The 18,451-nt window shown below is 46.0% G+C and overlaps 8 protein-coding genes across 8 annotated transcripts; 2 read left to right on the top strand and 6 right to left on the bottom strand. All coding sequences in view use genetic code 12, as the record gives it.

The window, feature by feature from the left end:
* Window positions 1–649: 649 nt before the first annotated feature.
* Window positions 650–1,351, bottom strand: CJI96_0002624 (alpha/beta fold hydrolase; the record flags this gene model as incomplete). The annotated part of the gene is made up of 1 exon (XM_029036134.2): window positions 650–1,351. One exon carries the CDS (start codon window positions 1,349–1,351, stop codon window positions 650–652), a length of 702 nt encoding a protein of 233 aa, XP_028891376.2.
* Window positions 1,352–1,414: 63 nt separating this feature from the next.
* CJI96_0002623 (uncharacterized protein) lies at window positions 1,415–1,783 on the bottom strand (the record flags this gene model as incomplete). The annotated part of the gene is made up of 1 exon (XM_054702104.1): window positions 1,415–1,783. One exon carries the CDS (start codon window positions 1,781–1,783, stop codon window positions 1,415–1,417), a length of 369 nt encoding a protein of 122 aa, XP_054558079.1.
* A 1,866-nt stretch (window positions 1,784–3,649) lies between these two features.
* On the top strand, window positions 3,650–4,474 carry PAN6 (pantoate--beta-alanine ligase PAN6; the record flags this gene model as incomplete). The annotated part of the gene is made up of 1 exon (XM_029036133.2): window positions 3,650–4,474. One exon carries the CDS (start codon window positions 3,650–3,652, stop codon window positions 4,472–4,474), a length of 825 nt encoding a protein of 274 aa, XP_028891375.2.
* Window positions 4,475–4,606: 132 nt separating this feature from the next.
* Window positions 4,607–7,852, bottom strand: CJI96_0002621 (DEAH-box RNA helicase PRP16; the record flags this gene model as incomplete). The annotated part of the gene is made up of 1 exon (XM_029036132.2): window positions 4,607–7,852. The coding sequence occupies one exon, from the start codon at window positions 7,850–7,852 to the stop codon at window positions 4,607–4,609; it is 3,246 nt and encodes a 1,081-aa protein (XP_028891374.2).
* Window positions 7,853–8,007: 155 nt separating this feature from the next.
* Window positions 8,008–8,721, top strand: CJI96_0002620 (uncharacterized protein; the record flags this gene model as incomplete). Its single annotated transcript, XM_029036131.2, has 1 exon — window positions 8,008–8,721. The coding sequence occupies one exon, from the start codon at window positions 8,008–8,010 to the stop codon at window positions 8,719–8,721; it is 714 nt and encodes a 237-aa protein (XP_028891373.2).
* A 4-nt stretch (window positions 8,722–8,725) lies between these two features.
* Window positions 8,726–10,527, bottom strand: CJI96_0002619 (FG-nucleoporin; the record flags this gene model as incomplete). Its single annotated transcript, XM_054702103.1, has 2 exons — window positions 8,726–10,467; window positions 10,506–10,527. 2 exons carry the CDS (start codon window positions 10,525–10,527, stop codon window positions 8,726–8,728), a joined length of 1,764 nt encoding a protein of 587 aa, XP_054558078.1.
* Window positions 10,528–11,476: 949 nt separating this feature from the next.
* Window positions 11,477–11,938, bottom strand: CJI96_0002618 (uncharacterized protein; the record flags this gene model as incomplete). The annotated part of the gene is made up of 1 exon (XM_029036129.2): window positions 11,477–11,938. One exon carries the CDS (start codon window positions 11,936–11,938, stop codon window positions 11,477–11,479), a length of 462 nt encoding a protein of 153 aa, XP_028891371.2.
* Window positions 11,939–12,974: 1,036 nt separating this feature from the next.
* Window positions 12,975–13,724, bottom strand: CJI96_0002617 (Golgi transport complex subunit; the record flags this gene model as incomplete). Its single annotated transcript, XM_029036128.2, has 1 exon — window positions 12,975–13,724. The coding sequence occupies one exon, from the start codon at window positions 13,722–13,724 to the stop codon at window positions 12,975–12,977; it is 750 nt and encodes a 249-aa protein (XP_028891370.2).
* Window positions 13,725–18,451: the final 4,727 nt, after the last annotated feature.

The raw sequence follows: 18,451 nt of genomic DNA, 5'->3' as shown, positions 1-18,451 counted from the left end.
TGTAGTTACGTATTGCTAAACCCCACACCACCTAAGAAAGCAGACACCACCTAAGAAACCCAGACACCTAAGAAAACCCAGACACCACCTAAGAAAAGCCCAGACACCACCTAAGAAACCCAGACACCACCTAAGAAACCCAGACACCACCTAAGAAACCCAGACACCACCTAAGAAACCCAGACACCACCTAAGAAACCCAGACACCACCTAAGAAAACCCAGACACCACCTAAGAAACCCCAGACACCACCTAAGAAACCCAGACACCACCTAAGAAACCCAGACACCACCTAAGAAACCCAGACACCACCTAAGAAACCCAGACACCACCTAAGAAAACCCAGACACCACCTAAGAAACACCACCTAAGAAACCCAGACACCACCTAAGAAACCCAGACACCACCTAAGAAAACCCAGACACCACCTAAGAAACTAAAGAGTTGGTGGAGAGAAGGGCCAGACTGCTGCCGAGAGAAGAAAGAGCACGTTGTTTTACAAACGACGACGACATAATCCTAAGATACCTCAAGAAGGTTTTCACTTTTGGAAGGAAATAATTTGGGCGAGAATTTTGGCACTTTTTGTTAAAAGTAGCTGTTTGCAACTAATAATAATGAATTGATTCTAGATAACTAATGTAGAAACCTAAAGCTTGGGGCGAACATGTCTAACGTAGTACAAATTGTCCATATCGGCAGTATCCATGTATGCCCACTGCTCGTCCCTGATCTTCTTTCTATTGTTGCCGTACTTGTTCTCCGGGAACTTGTCTCTGGCCTCTTCGATAAACTTGACTCTCTTGTCAAAAAATTCAGACCACACCTTCACCATCTCTAGTGGCTGTTCGCCATGCACCAAGTGGCCGCCTGGAACGTCAGCCGTCTCGAGCAAGTGTTCTGGGACTTCACCTCTGATCCACTCCACAGACTCTTTGGGCGTCCACGTGGCTTGTGCACCAATTATATGGAAAAATGGGATCTCTAGACGCGGTAAGATGGCCATTCCCTTTTCAGCAGAGTACGCCACTCCACAGTATGTGCTTACCTGGCTTCTCCTGTCAGACTTCACTCTAACGGACCCGTCCTTCTCCACCACCAACTCATCGTCTACAAAGAGGTCAAGGACGTTCTTATCCATGACATTATAGAACAACTTCTTTTTCATGTGCTCGTGTGCAGCATCTAAGTTTGGGTACGTTTCCTCGATCAATTTACCAACCTTACGGATTCGGTTGAAGAACCAGTCGTTCAAAAGCTGGTCATATTGGATCACCGGCTCGATCAAGATGACCGAATCAAAAAGCGTAGGCTCGAGAAACCCGGCCCAGAGCACATTGAAGGCGCCCATGGAATGGCCAATTAGAACGTTTCTTGACCACCCATTGGGCTCAAAGTCTCCCGTGGAAGCAATCTAGTGCTTGACAACTTCAATCAAATCCTTGCCTCCATCACACCAGTCGCCAGTCCAGCCCAAAACGTCTCTGTTGAGCTCAGCAGAGTCCCCGTGGCTATAGTAGTCTGCAGCAATAACCTTATCGAGCTTCCACCTTGTGTTCTTCTCGTTGGCCTCGTAAAGTTTCTGGATGTGGTATGTCCAGACCCCTTTATTCATGCCAGACCCATGAGCGAAAATGAGGTTTACCTTGGTAACGTCTTTTGGTAGTGAGCTCTTTGGAGAAAACTTGTTGTATGCGATCTTGACTCTGTCCGTGGGCAAAGTTGTCGAGCCCGTCGTTCGAGGCCAGACGCCGTCAGCCACCTTCTTTTCCACCGAGTACATAGCAATGGATCAATTGACAAAGAGGAAACAGAAATATATATCTCGATCACAAAAGTCAATGGCGAATCTCATGCGCCGGTACAAAGTGTACAGCGGGGATAGTCATATGATAACAATGGTAACTCCGGAAGAGATTAACGGTTGAGAACGGTGCTGTGAAAGTGGGAAAAATAGCTCCAGGCTCTTAAAAGCCTCTTCGGGGCTATGTGTCAGACAACGGATGTTGTTGATTCCGTTACCTCAACCACTGGACCGGGCCGAGAGTGTGCCGAGGATGTGGAGAAAACAAGTGCTCCATGCCCAAATGACAAGGATGTGAGTACATTTATTCAAGGGTGGGTCACGCTGATCAAAGTGAACCAGACCCCACAAAGGAGGTGTCTTTTGCATTTATCAGAGCCTGGGCCGAGTGTGGTGGGAAGGTGAGGAATGTGAATGGCAACGACAGGGAACAAACTGCGATTAAACAGTGGAGGTGGTGTGTGGGTATTTTAATTGAGAGGTGTTGAGGGTTTACTTTTTGATTGCAGGGTTATTTTGGGTTAAAAATGTACTTTGCACCGTACTGGCGAAGGCGAACGTTATAGTCAACCCAGAGAGAAAGTGAGTAGCTTTCAACAGCCACCAGATGATCAATTCCTCTTCAATTACATCGGCACATTATACATCATCCTTGAAATCAGCCATGACTATGAATCGATGAAAACTACGAAAAGAGTGTGATAGTTTACCATATACATGCTGAAGTGAATTAGAGTCTGTTGGAATTTCTCGCAGTATGTCTTAATCTCTCGCTTGGCTCACCTCAATGGCTGCGAAACGTTCTAGTACGGGCCGTATATCTTAACAAATCGGCGCAATCTGCCTGAAATGAGTTTTTTGGAATTGTTGAGCTTCAGTGAAGTATCTCCACTTCCAAAGATGCAAAAACCTTCAATCGTAGATGTGCTCCGGCTCTTCAAGTGTATTGGTGTACGGGTCTTCATTTTGTCATGCTCCATCAAACACACCTTCAGAACCATCACCCTTTCTGTTGATAGTACAATTTTCTCGCTTTTGAGTGCCAAAACAATCACGAATAGAATAGTTTGAAGAGTGGTTTCCAGTAAGTACCAATATTGTGTCAGTCAAACTTCCTCTGCGTATGATTGTATTCGATTATACACGTTTTGCAGCCACTAGGGTCGATAAAACCACCCACTTTCCCAGAGCAATAAGTGATCAATAAATAGACTTGAAGTCGGTCATGGTGGTATCCAATGACTGGAGGGTCTAGACTCCTAACTTAACTGAAACAGGCCCCGGTACACTCTCTTCGTATGCTACATACATCTGATTTTATACGACCAACGGCAACATTTCGAGGAGCCATACCCAAAGATCGAAGCAAACACTAACAAAGACTTCTCTTTCTTCTCATTCAGTCAATTCTTATAGAAAAAATTAATCTGCATCACCCCTTCAACGCATTTTTGCCCATTTTCTCAACTACCGTTTCTCTCTCTGTCTTCTTCACATACGGCTGCAAACCGCACTTACTCCATCTTTTCGTACAGACTCTGAGTCACAAACCCAACTTTCTCCACATTTTCACAGACACAGCGAGCACCTTAATTCCATTTGAGGTCTAATTTGATTCGTTGTAAATCGTTTGACCGCCATTTTTCCTTATTTCCCTGCCTGACTACACCCTTCTCCATTGCATCCTCGGCATCGCGATTTTTTCACTCCGCTAACCTCCTACCACTTCTTTCCCCACGCTTCATGACGGCCCTGTCGATCCAGATACTCAGAACGGTGCTGCAGGTGCGGGCATGGCGGAAACAATGCTTCTTCAACAGAAAGTCTGTTGGGTTCGTGCCCACGATGGGCGCTCTCCACAAGGGCCACACCTACTTGGTGAAAAATAGCCTTGAGGAGAACGACAGGACCATCGTGCTGATCTTTGTGAACCCTTCACAGTTTGCCCCTCATGAGGATTTGGACGCTTACCCAAGGACGCTAGAACGGGACTTGCAGGCGCTCGAGGGACTCAGCAAGAAGGTGGATGCGGTGTTTGTGCCCAAAGTCAGTGAGATGTTCCCCAGTGGGATTGTTCTTGATGTGGCGAAGCAGAAGGGAGCATTTGTGTCGGTGTTGGGCTGCTCTGAGCAGCTTGAGGGCAAGCAGAGACCGGCATTCTTCAGAGGCGTGGCTACGGTGGTGACAAAGCTCCTTAACGTCGTGTGCCCTACCAACGCCTACTTTGGCCAGAAAGATGCCCAGCAATGTGTTGTGGTTAAAAATTTGGTCAAGGACTTGCTCATAGACACCACCATCAGAGTGTGTCCCACGCTAAGAGAGCCCAATGGGCTTGCCATGTCGTCAAGAAACGAGTATTTGTCCCAGGAGACCAAGGACAAGTGTCTGATCATTTACAAGGGCCTTTGTGCTGGGAAAGAGTGCTTTGAAAGGGAATCGGCTTCGGGAAAACCTGTGGCTGCTTCCACAATCGTTGAAGCCGTGAAAGACACTTACAAGGCCATGTCTCCAGAATGGCAAGTGGAGTACATTGCAGTGTCTCACCCTGAGTCTTTGGAAGATCTTGACTTCGTCACCAAAGACATCGGGGCTACGGTGTCTACTGCGGTGCGTGTGCCAAAGTCAGACGGTTCAGGCGTCGCCAGACTTATTGATAATGTACAAATTTAGGAGAGGATGATGTTCGTCCAAAAAGGTTTAGAAAAGTGTATATACAAAAGCCTCGTGAGAGGCATGATACGGGTTCCCTTAACTTTGATTGTCGACGTAGCGCACGAAGTAAAGTTGACTCTTTTGATGCCTCTAGAATCCTCTACGGACACGGTTGAGCGTGGTAGGCTTCTCAACACTCTTGGTCACAACTCGGGCCCTCATGCGTTGCCTATCCTCTTCAATGCGTTTCTCCCAGTCATACTTGCTCACAATGGTGAATCCAAGAGATGTTTCTATCTGTTGTCTGACACTCGAATTCACCCCGTAGAAAACATGCCCATACTTGAGCAACCACTCCGGCTCAACTGCTGTAACACATTGCATGTACTCTTTACTCGTGAGCACCAACTCGTCGTATATCACATATGGAGGACTTAGATCGCCGCCTCCTGCTAAAGCTGACGTCGGGTGGATGTACATAGACATATACGCTTGACGAAGATTGGCGTATTCAACTTGACCTCTACCTCCTCCCATCTTCACTAGCTTGGCCAGCTGCTGGTAGTAAGCAGCACACAAACACTTCCTTATATCGCTGTCCGACTTGGATTTGAGCACCGGGTACTTCCGCTTGTTCATGATAAGCATAATTTGGTTGTAGATATCCTTTGCTCGAATCAAAGATCGATAATGAAGGAAATTACGAGCACACCATGAGCTCAACGTGCCTTTATGTTGCTTCGCACGCAGCTCCCACTGCTCAAAGACATTCAACAACGTCAAGTGGTCCAGGTCGGCGATCAAAAACTTGTCTCTTGCTGCATCTGCTTCATCAGCTCTTTCCTTGGGTCTATAAAATACATTCGGGACAGAGAGCATCGAAACAATTATGATGACCTCACGAGAGCAGTGAAATTCTTCTTTTGTAGAAAGCAATATGAGTTTTGCGAGTGTAGGTTCCATGGGAAATACGTTTAGTTGCTCACCTAGAGCTGTCAATGCACCGGTGTTGTCAAGCGCACCAATGGCCCAGAGATCATAAAGCGAGCAGCTCAAGAGATCTTGAGGAGGAGGGTCCAAGAAGGGGAACTGAAGAATGTCTTTGACATGAAGTGACTTGAGCATCAACATCACGGAACTGAGGTTCGTTCTTTGTATTTCCGGAATCGGCTGTACGTGCATTTGTGACGGGTCTGCTGCTCTATCAGTGTAGAGTCTGTAGGCAATACCTGGCCCAGTTCTACCAGCACGACCACTCCTTTGTTGGGCATTGGCCATGGCAATCGGAACGACTTGTAAGATATCCATACCGAGCTTAGGATTGAATAATTTGAGCTTGACAAGGCCACAATCAACGACAAACTTGATACCGTCAACAGTCAAGGACGTTTCTGCGATGTTTGTAGCGACCACTACTTTTCTTCGCTCAGCACTCAGCTTGTTGAAGATCTTCTTTTGTATATCTGCGGGCAATGTGGAGTATATCGGATACACATCAAGCGGTGGTGGGTTCTCTAGCATGTCCAACTTCTCCTGTATCATCTCACAAGTAGTCTCGATATCCTCTTGACCAGTCATAAAGACCAAAATGTCACCTTGACGCCCCTGGTTTGCTAAATGTATTGTCATTACCTGCTTGACCGCAGTGTCAACATAATCTGGACAAGGAGACTTGGAGTAGAACGTCTCCACGGGAAACGTTCTGCCGGGAATGGTGAATTGCGGTGCTTCACCAAAAAAACGAGAAAACCTTTCAGCGTTCATGGTAGCACTAGTGACAATGAGTCTTAAGTCTCTTCGCTTTTGAAGGAGCTTCTTGAAAAGCCCTAGCAAGATGTCAGTGTTCAATGTTCTCTCATGTGCTTCATCCATGATGATACATGAGTACTGCTCGAGATGAGGATCTGCTAGCATCTCTCGGAGTAAAATTCCTTCTGTTAGGTACTTGATGAGAGTCTTTCGAGGATGAGTTCTGTCCTCAAATCTGATGGAGTACCCGACTTCCTCTCCGAGTTTACATCCCATCTCTTCTGAAACTCTCTTTGCAACAGACATGGCAGCCACACGCCTAGGCTGCGTGCACCCCACTAGAAGCCTGCTTCCATGCTTTTCTTTGTTTTTTGCAAAACCCTCCTCACAAAGAAATTGTGTTAGCTGTGTGGTTTTACCCGAACCTGTTTCACCGATCACGACCACGACCTGATTCTCTGCAATGACTCGCATGAGCTTATCACGGACTTGGTACGCAGGTAAGCTCCTTCGTTGTTCTTGGATCGTTTCAAACGGTACTTTTTCCTCGTTTTCCTTGACCGTCTGCTTCTTGCTGACTTCAGTCTTCTCTTGAACTACAGAAGAAATCCCACCATCTCCTATAGCTCTCTCCTTCGCCTGTTGCGCACGCTCTTTTTTGGCCCTTCTATCCTTCACGATATTGCTGCCGTTTTTGGCGGTTTCAGCGAGTTCGGATTCTGGATCCTTTATTGCACTAACACTAGGCCCTGTGTTTCTTGAAGTGTGAGCACTCCCAAAATGGGGTCGTAAATCACCTTCTGAGCCATCTAAGAAGGGAGGAATAAGAAAGTGCGTTGTGATGGGGATTCGTAAAAGCAGCGCCTCTGACGAGTTGTGGTCGTAGTCAATATACTCTCCTGTGGCAGTGTCGAAGCCACCGCCGCTTCTTTGAACACACATTCGCCTCTGCGGCCTACTTCGAGGTCTTGAAATGCTTTCTAGATTTTCATAATCTTCCACATGCGCCTGATGAGCTATACTTTCATCAGCATACCACTCTCTGTCGTTCTCTATACTGAGGGGATCTTCAAGAGGCTCTAGTAGCTGGTCTGCTTCTTCCACAAGCGCTTGCGCCTCCTCACGCTTTCTTTCGGCATCTGCAAGCTCCGAAAGCGAAAGGCCAGCATTTTCCATACCCGTCTTCGACTGGCTCTCTTCACTTCTAGTGGGCTCACCTTCACTCTTCATTTTCACAATCTCCTCATTCTTCTCCTCCTTTAATTTCTGTGCCATATCCTTCTTCAACTTCTTAAATTGCACCTTCTTGGGCCCACTCTCCTTGGCCAGCAAGGCTGGACCCACGTCTTCTTCCAAGTCATCAAAGTCTAATTTGAGTTTCTGCACTTTCGGCTTCTTTGTTTGTCTTTGATCCTCACTCTTCACCGGCTTTGTCTTCACTTCTCCATCCAAAGCCCTCAAATTGTCCAAGATAAATCTGTACACCTTCTTCGCCAATTCATCCAGAAATCCTAGTGCTTTGGTGGACTCCAAGAAACGCAGTTCCAGTCCACTCTGTTTATAAAGACGGACAGTAGTTTCCGCTAGCGATTTGGGAACATTCCGATTGAGTCCTCTCGATAGCGTCTCCGTGAGACTCTGATACATCTAAAGACCGTTCAACTTGAAATGAGGAGAATTAGATGCTCATCTGTTTATGTGCCTGAACTTCACCAAAATACCCCAGAACTTCTCCTGAGTATCACCACTAATTCTAGCTACGAATGTCTTTGGCGGCACGAACGGCTCTATATTTCAAACACATGGTCTCAGCAAAGTTCATATTTACGCCGGCGCCTATAAATGCCGATGAGATCCGCTTCATTAGTGACAGTTTCGCTAAGCTCGGCACGGTTGAATATTTCAGTGTTGAAAAGGCTAAACATACGCAGCCCAACTTATTTGGCCAAAATATCACGGTGATGCTCAATCCAAGCCTTCAGTTCTCACAACTAGATCCGTTGACCGGAATCGACATCACGGTGGCATTGAGTGGAGAGCAGCTCAAACTGAGACAACAACGCCTACACGAGAAGCTACGAAGAATAATAGGTTTACCTCGGTATTCATATATTGAAAATGACAAGAGGTTCTTTGCTGGAGACATCCAGGTGCCGTTTAAACATACTCTATTACCAAATGCATCGCACCTTTCCAAACAATTCCGCATGAGCACATCCACGATACAGACTCCCTTCGTGTTTCTAGAAGAGGGCGACAAGGAGGCAGTGACAAAGAGTATACGGCACAACTTTCAGAAGTACCATAAGATCCAGCTGGTCTTTGTCGAGGACGGCTTGCATGGGCTCCATTTGTTGGGAGGAGGGGCCCTGGATACGTCTGTGAAAGTTGACGACGATATGATCGTGCGAACCGAGGAAATTTTGGATTTAGAGGCGATGCCAAATATGCGGATAGCTAGAGCGAAAGAGAAGGGGTTTAATGGCTTCTTCTCCAAGCCCAAACCTAAAGTATGAATTCTCAGTTCTGTGCAGCGAGTCTCTTATCCACGGTATCCATGTCTTTCTGTAGGAGTTCGTTCAAATAGCTGAGACCGACCTGCTGCTTGTATAACAATTTGGTCAACTTGTTCACAATCTGATCGATTTGATTGCTGCTCTCCTGTACGCCAACATGGGTTCCCTCGTTGCTGCCCATCACATCATTCAACGCAACGTGAATGTTACCGATGGACGACTCCAATTGTGATGAGATATCTTCACTTCTTCCCTTCAAAATAGCAAGTCGAGCATATAGATCACTCAATTTTCCGACAGGTCCATTTGGATCGCTGAGCTTTGTGTTTAAAGTCTGGAATTGTTTCGAAATCTCCTCCTCTTCTGGTAGCAATGGATATCCTTTGAGCTTGAGAATGGCAAGCACAGTAGCTAGGCGAAGTAGTCTGCGTGAAAGTTTGGTATGTTTTGCACGTGCTTTCAAGATCCTGGTGATATTGTCCAAATCGTGCTTGGATGATAGTTGCGTCTGCTTCTCATTGATGTTATTGAGTAGAATCCTTGCTTTGGCAATGTGGTCTAACTGTGTCTCTATTCTTTGGGATACATCGCTGAAAGACGTGATTTTGACAGGGTAATGTTGTGTAGATGGACGTTCGGACATAGCGTTGTCCCAGTCATCCGGAGATTCGTTCGAAGGTCTTGGTTGTTGCATGAGGGCGTTTATCTCTTCCTGACTGAACTTGTTATAAAAATGGGTTTTAAGAGCACACTTGGGAGAGTTAGGGTCCCATTGCTCCTTCAACTTGATCAACTGATCATTGATTGGTGGAGTGTATGTGGACGAGGTAGATGATGAGCTTTGTGGATTAGAAGACAGGGAGTTGGACAATGTTGGTAAATTCAACACGCTAGATTGTTGGGGCTTCTGCTGTTGCTGAGACGACCACGAAAATGAAGGCTGTGCGTTGTTAACGGTGCTGCCACCAAAAAGACCCGAGCCCGTGTTGCTCTGCTGGTTGTTCTGCTGAACGTTCTGCTGCGTGGATTGATTTGTGCTCTGACCGAAGAGACCGCCACTTTGCTGAGTGTTCTGCTGGTTGCTGCTACCAAAGAGACCTCCACTTGGTTGTGTGCTTTGCTGGTTTGTGTTACCAAAAAGACCGCCAGACAGCGTTGGTGCAGCAGAGGTACTAGGTTTACCAAATAGACTGCCCCCTGTTGTATTGCTGGTGTTTGAAGACCCAAACAACCCACCTCCTCCAGAGGGGTTTGTGTTGTTTTGAGTTCCCGTGGTGCTACCACCGAAGAGACCACCGCCAGTACCTGTAGAGGTTGCTGGTTTCCCGAAGAGGCCACCGCCAGTGTTTCCCGACGTGCTTGAGGAACCAAAGAGACCTCCTCCACCACTAGTTGATGTCTGGTTAGTGGACGTTGCCGTATTGTTTGACGAGCCAAAAAGACCGCCTCCAGATGTGCCTGTGTTTGAAGCCGTGGAGCCACCAAAAAGACCTCCTGAGGCAGGCTTGTTTTGCCCAAAGAGATTCAGTGTGTTCTGCGATGCATTGTTTTGGTTGGTATTCGACGAGGAGCCAAAAAGGCCCCCCGAGGTATTTGTTCCCGATGCATTGTTATTGCCTTGAGTTCCAAATCCACCAAATCCAGTGCTTCCACCGGTATTGTTCCCAGATGCGGCGTTGTTGTTGGAGCCAAACAGAAACCCCGATCCGGTGTTCAAGTTACCCGTCGAGGAGGAGGAGCCAAAGGCTGGTTTTGATTGGGTGTTTCCAAAAGACCATTGCCACTAGTCGACGAGGCTCCAAACATTAGATTGGGAATTGAGGAGATAAGGATCGACAAGCGTTTGATGAATGCTTGAAGTAGTAGTGAAATGTGTTAGCAGTAGCGATGTAGCGGTACGCGCACGACAAGGCAGGCTTCAATGAAACACAAAAATTGGCCATGGAGACGAAAGTAGCTTGATTTCCTTCCTTCCGATGTTTCAATTGACTCTAGAGTTACCCCTTTACTAGCTGCTCGTTTGTGTTTGTATGTGAAGTGTTGAAGTGGATTGATCTAGATAAGCATGAAGCCTGATACATCGACAAGTAATTGTTGAAGATTGAGCAATCGATTAGAAAATATTATTTTCTTTTGTGTCTGCGATATCAGTGAATCTGGATCTCGATTCTGGATCCAATTTTCTACATGAGACTGATTTTTATCGTTGTGCTCTAATTCGCAGCCATTTGGAAAAATTGAGAAAACTCTTTAAAAGCTAGCTTGCAAACAGGTGGTTTAAAAATGTAATTTGTTCGTTTATTTCAATGAGTAATTACGACTTCAAATTCTAAATACACAGAATTTAGTTATAGAGAGGAATTGTTGAAAAAATTTAAAGCGGTCCTGTTGAGATTAGGCTACACATATTAGGTCTTAGTGAGTTTGACTGTTGTGCGAAGAGAATTAAGGCATCAGATCAGAAATATCCATGACAATGCACTCTTCATTTATCGTAACAAACCGCTCAAGTTCAATTGGCTCTTGCTCTAGTCGGTGAGTATGTTTCTAAGCAACATGTTCAGAGTTATTCATGTAAGAAGTCAAACAAGCAAAATCGCCTTAAACGATGCCTCAGTAGAGACTCGGTGAAGTTGTCTTCATATCTGTTGTAACCCATACCCCCCCTCCCGACCGATTTCTCTCCTGGCCTACACTTGCTTCTTTTCTATGTGTATTGTTGATTATGCAAATTCTTCACGTTCGCCCTGTCAGCCTACGCAGACTCCTCCTGTGCCTTCTTCAAAAACGCTTGCGTCACCGCCTTATCCTGGCCTGTGCCGGTGTAGATGGGGTTTTCCTTCAAGTGGATCTGCTGCTCTGGCTTGACCCCGGGGATCTTCTTCTCCAACTTCAAGTTGTCAAACACACACTTGTTGAACACCTTTTCGCTGGCTCTGCATCCGTTTAGCCTGTGGTTTTCTTGCTCAAGACACTCGTAATGCAACTTGAACTCATCAAAGCAGTACTTGTTCAAGTCGTTCAAGACCGAAACTGCACACCTCGTCACTCTTCTGCCTTCTTTCAAACATTCCACGGTACCTCCGTTTTTCTCGTCCTTACACATCATGAAATCGTCATTGTATGGTTTACATCTGGCTCCGATGAAAAATGCAGCACTTAAGAGTGGAGCTGACGTCGCGCCCACTTCTTCGACATCGGGCACATCCAGAGGCATGGGATTCTCGTCCACATTTTCCCATTTTTTATTGCCATAGAAAAAGTTCCCGAACCCCATTTTTCACGCTGTTTAAAGGAGGGTTTATGGTGTCGCTTGTTTCCAACCACTACCGCATTAACATTGATTTTCTCTATCTTAGGCGCGGGTCGTGCGCGCACCGAGAAACTCCCCATAGTAAGCAGATACTCTTACTGAGACAATTGGTCGTTGTGTGGTTGGTTCCTGTGGTTACGCTGCGCGCGCGTTAACGTGGGCACTAACAAATACACATGGGCAGTCCCCCATGGTCCAGAATGGGCACTGACAAATTGTATCTTCGAGTTCTTTCAAGATGTAGCAGTCTGAGTAGATATTGGAAGCGAAGTAGCTCAATTGAAGCCATCAGAGCGCTGGCTGGTTTACAATTGCTGGCTGCAATACTTAGACATGTCTCCAAGTAGCAAATAAGAAGAAATCTCGATACATTCGGACAAGGCAGTCTCCGTAATTGATTAGATTAATTCAATATTGGAGCAATTTCTAAGAGCATGATTCCTAGCTTGAAGCGAGCTTGAAGCGAGCCTGAAACAATAGCTCGACATCATCAGCACCACGTCATATCATCGATGCAGGTGGAAGTTGAAGAGAAAAGCAACGGTGTTGCAGCCAGCGTTCTCCTAGGGAAATACTCGATATGACGCGTGCCTTGTTTAGTAACTTTTGACAAATGTAGTATTTGGACATACAGCGATGAGCAAAGCCTCATGCGCTTGAGCAGTGACGCCAGCTGGTATTTCTGCAAGACGGTAAGCACGAAAGCAATTTGTAGCTTGCTGCTGGGTCTCCAGCCACACTTTGGAACCAAGCATTATGCCATTGCAGCACTCGGAAAAGCTCCATAGATCCCCCAAGAACGGACGAGGTGATCTATGATATCACACCCATGACTTCAAGAGTTCACAGAGAAATGACGGAAGATTTGTGATGATGCCGGTATTTAGACATATTATTGTCTTGTCTAAACCCCGAATGAGCTCATTTGTCTTGGGCCTTCTTACTTTCCGTCCGATAGACTACCAACGATACGCTTGCAATGCAACAACATCATAATCACATCGCTGTAATCCTTCGGCTCGGCCTTCACCCGCTTCAATGTCTCGTGAATATACGCTTTATATTCGAGCTGCAATGACAGAAGCTTTGTCTTGAGCACCTTATCAAAGAATACGCACGAATTTTCGTCGCCATTGGACTCCGTCAAAATGGCAAAAATCTTCGTTGCGGAGAGATAAAGCGTGGCGAGGGTCGAGAGCTTTGGCTTAAGCCGTTCCGGACTGAGTTCACCGATCTCGAGCCCCAAAAGCATTTCAAAGCTCAGGCACAGTTCATTTAAAAGTAAGATTAATTTTGCTTTGTTCTTCAACACATTGAGCCTACGCTTATGCTGGAGCGCTCTCTCCGCGGCTGCCGACGATTCTGTAAGGTTCACTTTCGCGTTTCGAAGCTGCTGATCAAACTTTCCCACATCGAAGGAGATATTGTCGATTAGATCCAAACATCCACTAATTGACTGGCCCAACTGAATAAACAGCGAGTACTCATTATTCACAAGGTCCAAGAGGTTCTGATTGAGGCTCTGTGAGAGGTGCTGGAGGTCTTTGTGGAGGGAATCTAGCGAGGTGAACCTGTGGTTGTCGTAAAGAAAGGAATCAGGATCAAAGTCAGCCTTGTCGGCGAAATCGTCTCTTGCAATGAATGCGGGGTAGACGAATTCGTCGTTTCCGGCGAGGTAGCTAGCGTACATAGGGCAAAAGAGGAGTTATGGAGTTGGCGGAGGTGGTAGTGTTGGTTCTTGATGGTGATAAATTCACGTGACCACGATCACGCGATCCACATTGGGGCAGGGTGGTAGAATTGGCAAGGGGAGATTTACCTGTAGAACTCGGCAAATGCTTTAAAAAAGTTATTTGCTGAATTTGCATTTGATTTTGGAATCTCCTGATTAAAAAGAGTTTCCATAGTTCTATGGGTGTCACGGAATCTTCTGAAATAATATACAAGGTGGTGCAGCAGTCTCCACATTAATTAGCCTACCTCCTGACAAAAGCACCAAAATCCACCAATTCGTATTTTTCCTGATATCCAAAACTAAACCGCAGGGTTTGGAAATTACACACTTTGTCAATGTTCGTCTGTCTGCAAGATTATACAGAATCTATCTTTGTTAGGTTCGGGCCCAGTTCACAGGGGAATTTCCAATCAGCAATTGAGTCTAAGCAACACTAACTCAGCCGAGTCCCTTGCGTGACTCACACGAGCGCCTTTATTTGAAAACTGTGATAGGAACAAGGAATGCTGAAACTCCAAATGGCCGCAAAAAAGAGGCTCGAGAGATAGCTTCGAGGAGAAGGAATCGAGGAAACGGCATCTAAGAAAAGGCAATCTCAAGGCAACTTAGCTGAAGTGTGCAAGAAGGCTCCAAGTTTAGGGCAGGCAGTCAGCTCTGTAAGGCAATACTACGTTTGTTGGAGTCTTCGTGTTTGGTTTTTGAAGTCTCATTGAGACACTATCAGAGGCAGCACTGTTCTGCCACTTGACTCGGTCAAATTCAAATTCATGTACATCCCTGGATATGCTGAACCTTGTCTATTCACACAATAACTTGGAAAAAAAAAAAAAAAAATAAAAACCCCACAAAAATTAAAACCCCCAAAAGAGAAAACAAGGAAAAAAAAAACTAGCTCGAGACACTTCGAATGCATCCCTCCCTCATGGCAACATCACGACCACTACCGGCCCACTCCTGACCTACAAAACTTGACGTTCATCTTTGGATCGCTCCACTTTCGCCCAAACTCATTCCTCCAACACAGGCGCCAAGTTTTCAAAAACTTCCCTCAACTAGCACAACAAGTACCCAACGAAGAGCAGTCCCCAAGAAATGTCCCTCAACAACGCAAACAGACTACCATCCCTCCAAGGACGTGATCTACGCACTCTTGTTATCTACGCTTCCTGGACCTTTGTATCCAATCATTTACGGGATTCAACTTACTTAACATGAAATCGTCAGTCAAAAATGGCGGTTTCGAAAAAAAGCAACCCATTTGGTTCGGTATAGTGGTATGCTTGTTTCAGTGGAAATGAGCTCCAATGCCCTTATTCTAAATTTATTCATTTTCACCACCCTTGAAATCTAATCATCTCCATCCTTTATCGTCACTTGCTTTTTTGCAGTCGATGGAGTGAAAGTGTTGATGTGTGCAAATCCACTTTGGTCAAAAATCAACAATGCAAATGACAGCCTACACAATCAACAACCACAGGAGGTCTACCGTGGCTGAAGAAAAGGCCCCTGTACGGCGGCCGTTGCAAGCGAGGTGGACAAGAGCCCGTGGGATGCAAAAGAGATGAAGGGGGAGGGCGGTTTGGTGGGAAAGAAAAAAAGAGAAGGAGGTTTTCTTTTTTTTTTTTTTTGGAAAAGGGTACAAAAAAATTTGAAGGGTTTTAGTATGGATATGTTGTGATGTGGAGCTAGAGTACCATAGTTAAGGGTTTCTAGCTTTGTGGGCGTGGTTAAGGCTTGTGGGCAACAGCTAGCGCATGTTGCAAGCCCCCTAATTCCGCGACAAATTCTGCTTGGGGCCAGGTGCAGATGCAGATACGCTGGCGAGAACGCACAAACTACATATAGACGACAGCAACATAGCGCGCCATGCACAAAAAGCGCAATTACAGCGCATTCGTGCGATTTAGCGACTACGGAGTCACAGACGTCAGAACAAGCGGTCGGATTTCTTGAGACACTGCGCAGGCGGAGTGAGGAGCGAGTCAGTAGCCAGTTTTGCATTTTTGCGCCCTGACTATCTGGGCTCCTTATTGAAGAGTTGATGATCGTCTTCCCCTCATGCCCCTCAGATAGGCGCTGCTGCAGGTTGCACGATACACGCAGTGCCTCACAAGGCAAGACCTGGGCCTGTCTGCAGTACACGATGCATCCCCATGCAACCCGTCGACGTACCACCATTCACAGTAATGTTTCTAGAAGATCTTGTGAATGGCAACAACCACGAATAGCTAAACCTTACTGGCCTCTTTTCACAAGGCGTGCCTCCGAAGCCTCGGCGCAATTGCCCAAAATAGCACATATATGCGCAGCGGCTAAGTTTTGTTCGCCAGCATCCTTCCACAATAGACATCTTGAGATGAAAAAATGGGGAAGGATATTAAAACAGATTTGTTCAATTTATATTGATATGAGACCTTGGCGGGTTTTTAGAATCTCGTCAGGTGGCGTTTTGCCGGGTTGAGGAACGCCACGCCGGCTATATTTCTGTTCTGGGCATTATCCGGCATTACGTCCAAATCAAGTGACGAGTCCGCAGACACGAGGCCAGACTATGTGCAGAACGGGAATTCCACAAAACTTTAAAAACATTCCGAAAAGCAGATCTAGAAGGACATACAGACGAAGTAGTGAATTGCAGAGAGCGAAATTTAAGTTTAATGATTCTTTGTTTTCAGGGATGTTGGGTGGTTGTGCTTGGTTGAATTGGGCGGGAGGAACGGCGGTCTGCATGTAAGGCGTGGGATGCCACATGGAGCAGATTCCCCATGGGGGAAGAGGCGATTAAAGGTGGTGCAGCGAGATGAAGCTGAGAGGGGCTTGTATGCAGGACGCAGAGAGAGACAGCCCATTGGAATGCCAATTTGCAGCCATCTGAAAGAAGAGAAGGAAGTTTAGGAAAGGGGAAAAAAAAAAAAAAAAAAAAAATAAGATGATGGGAAGATTTGAACAAGAGTCCAGCTGGAAATTGAAATGCCCATGTGGAGCGGTGGCTCGGGAGGTGGATTCAGAGGACGAGGGTGACAGAAATTCGTAGAATTTCAGTTTACATGAACATTTTGGAATTGTTCGTTTATTCTTTCTCAGTCTTCTTCAGCAATGGTCTGAGAGTTTGCCGCTTTGTGTGGTACCTTATATCCACTAAAAGAACTGATAGGGACAACCACGCATGTCCTAAAGAGGTTGGACATTGGTGACCATTCAACCAGAGGGTCATTCTCTCCTGTTGAGCAAATCTAGCAAGGTCACTACACACGCAGAGCTAGATTTGAAAGCGGTGGCATTGGAGACGTGACCATGAGCGAGGGAAGTAATGTTAAAGCAGCAGTCTTTACCTACCAATTTGCTCCTGAATAAATTGTACATTTATGACTTTCTAGGCCCCAGACATAGGAAAAAAGATACGCCCATGAAAAGTGCAAGCTCAAGTGGTTGAGGGAATCTGGGAGTAAAGACTGATGGCCTGGAATCCATATACAGCCTGTTAATTCGGCCCGGTTAGCTATTTTTGCATTGGTGCCATGAGCAATTGGTGGCTTGATTTTGTGCTCTAGACATGTCGATAACCTAGAATGACGTTGTTTTGAAGTGATCAGCGATCGATGTGATCTTCCCCAACCATTGTTTTTGTGTTGTCCTGGACATCGTGAGCTTTCGTAAGGGATAGAAAGTAGGAGTATCAACGAAAACTCGTTTCCAATAGTATTCGTGGAGTAGTGGCGTTCACTGGAGGACCATCGAGTCTCTCTTTAGCTTTGGCCCATATGATGAAGACGCCCAAATACCTCATGAAATGACAATCTGTGGTAGCACTTCAGCAAGGCAATACCTGTCAAAATGGCATTGAAAAGTCCTGGGATTGTTCATGGCAACAAAGCTCAAGTAGGGTTGTCCTCTCTGTTAACGTCAACGGTGCTCTAGAAGGACAAATTTGCTGCACGAACAAGGACGCCAGCAGATGTTGATCTCAAGCGGCACCTGTAGCGTTTTATTTGGATGAGTGGTGAGCTGGATCCATTTCACCGTGGAGGGTGGCCAAAAAACCCTTGACGCTCAAAATTTCTCGTCGACCCCTCCTCGGTGAAACCCTAAATCAGTCAACCTCACGAGCACACTCTCTTTGCACACCCGAAAAGCATTTTCGACCAACTTTTGATAAGCCGTCTACATGTTCACATTGCTAATTGTCTACAATTGGTCATTTTTGATGCTTGGATGGCCAAAGACTCACAATGACCCTGGACTTGAGTCTTCGCGGAGGAGGCATTGTTGAAGAGTAAAAATTATTCCATCGTTTCTTCACAAAGACCAGCCGACAAAGGTATGAAGGGTGCAAAATTTTGAACAATTGCGAGGCAACCACTGGATGTGGGTTTTCCGAAAGAGCGCCCGGGGCCGTATGTTGACTACGAGATGTTTTGTGACACCAATAGAGTTTATGGCGAGACACTAAAGGTTATCAAGGCACGGTCCAGGATTTGAAAGAGCCAGGAGATTTGGAACGAAGTCTGGAGAGGCAAAACCTGAAGAAGCGAAACCTGAAGAAGCGAAACCTGAAGAAGCGAAACCTGAAGAAGCGAAACCTGAAGAAGCGAAACCTGAAGAAGCGAAACCTGAAGAAGCGAAACCTGAAGAAGCAAACCTGAAGAAGAGAATCCTGAAGAAGCAAAACCTGAAGAAGCAAA

The sequence above is a fragment of the Candidozyma auris genome, chromosome 2, assembly GCF_003013715.1.
Source record: "Candidozyma auris chromosome 2, complete sequence".
Classification (NCBI taxonomy): domain Eukaryota; kingdom Fungi; phylum Ascomycota; class Pichiomycetes; order Serinales; family Metschnikowiaceae; genus Candidozyma; species Candidozyma auris.
The sequence above is the reverse complement of the archived record's forward strand: the minus strand, read 5'-3'. Positions and strand labels throughout refer to the sequence as shown.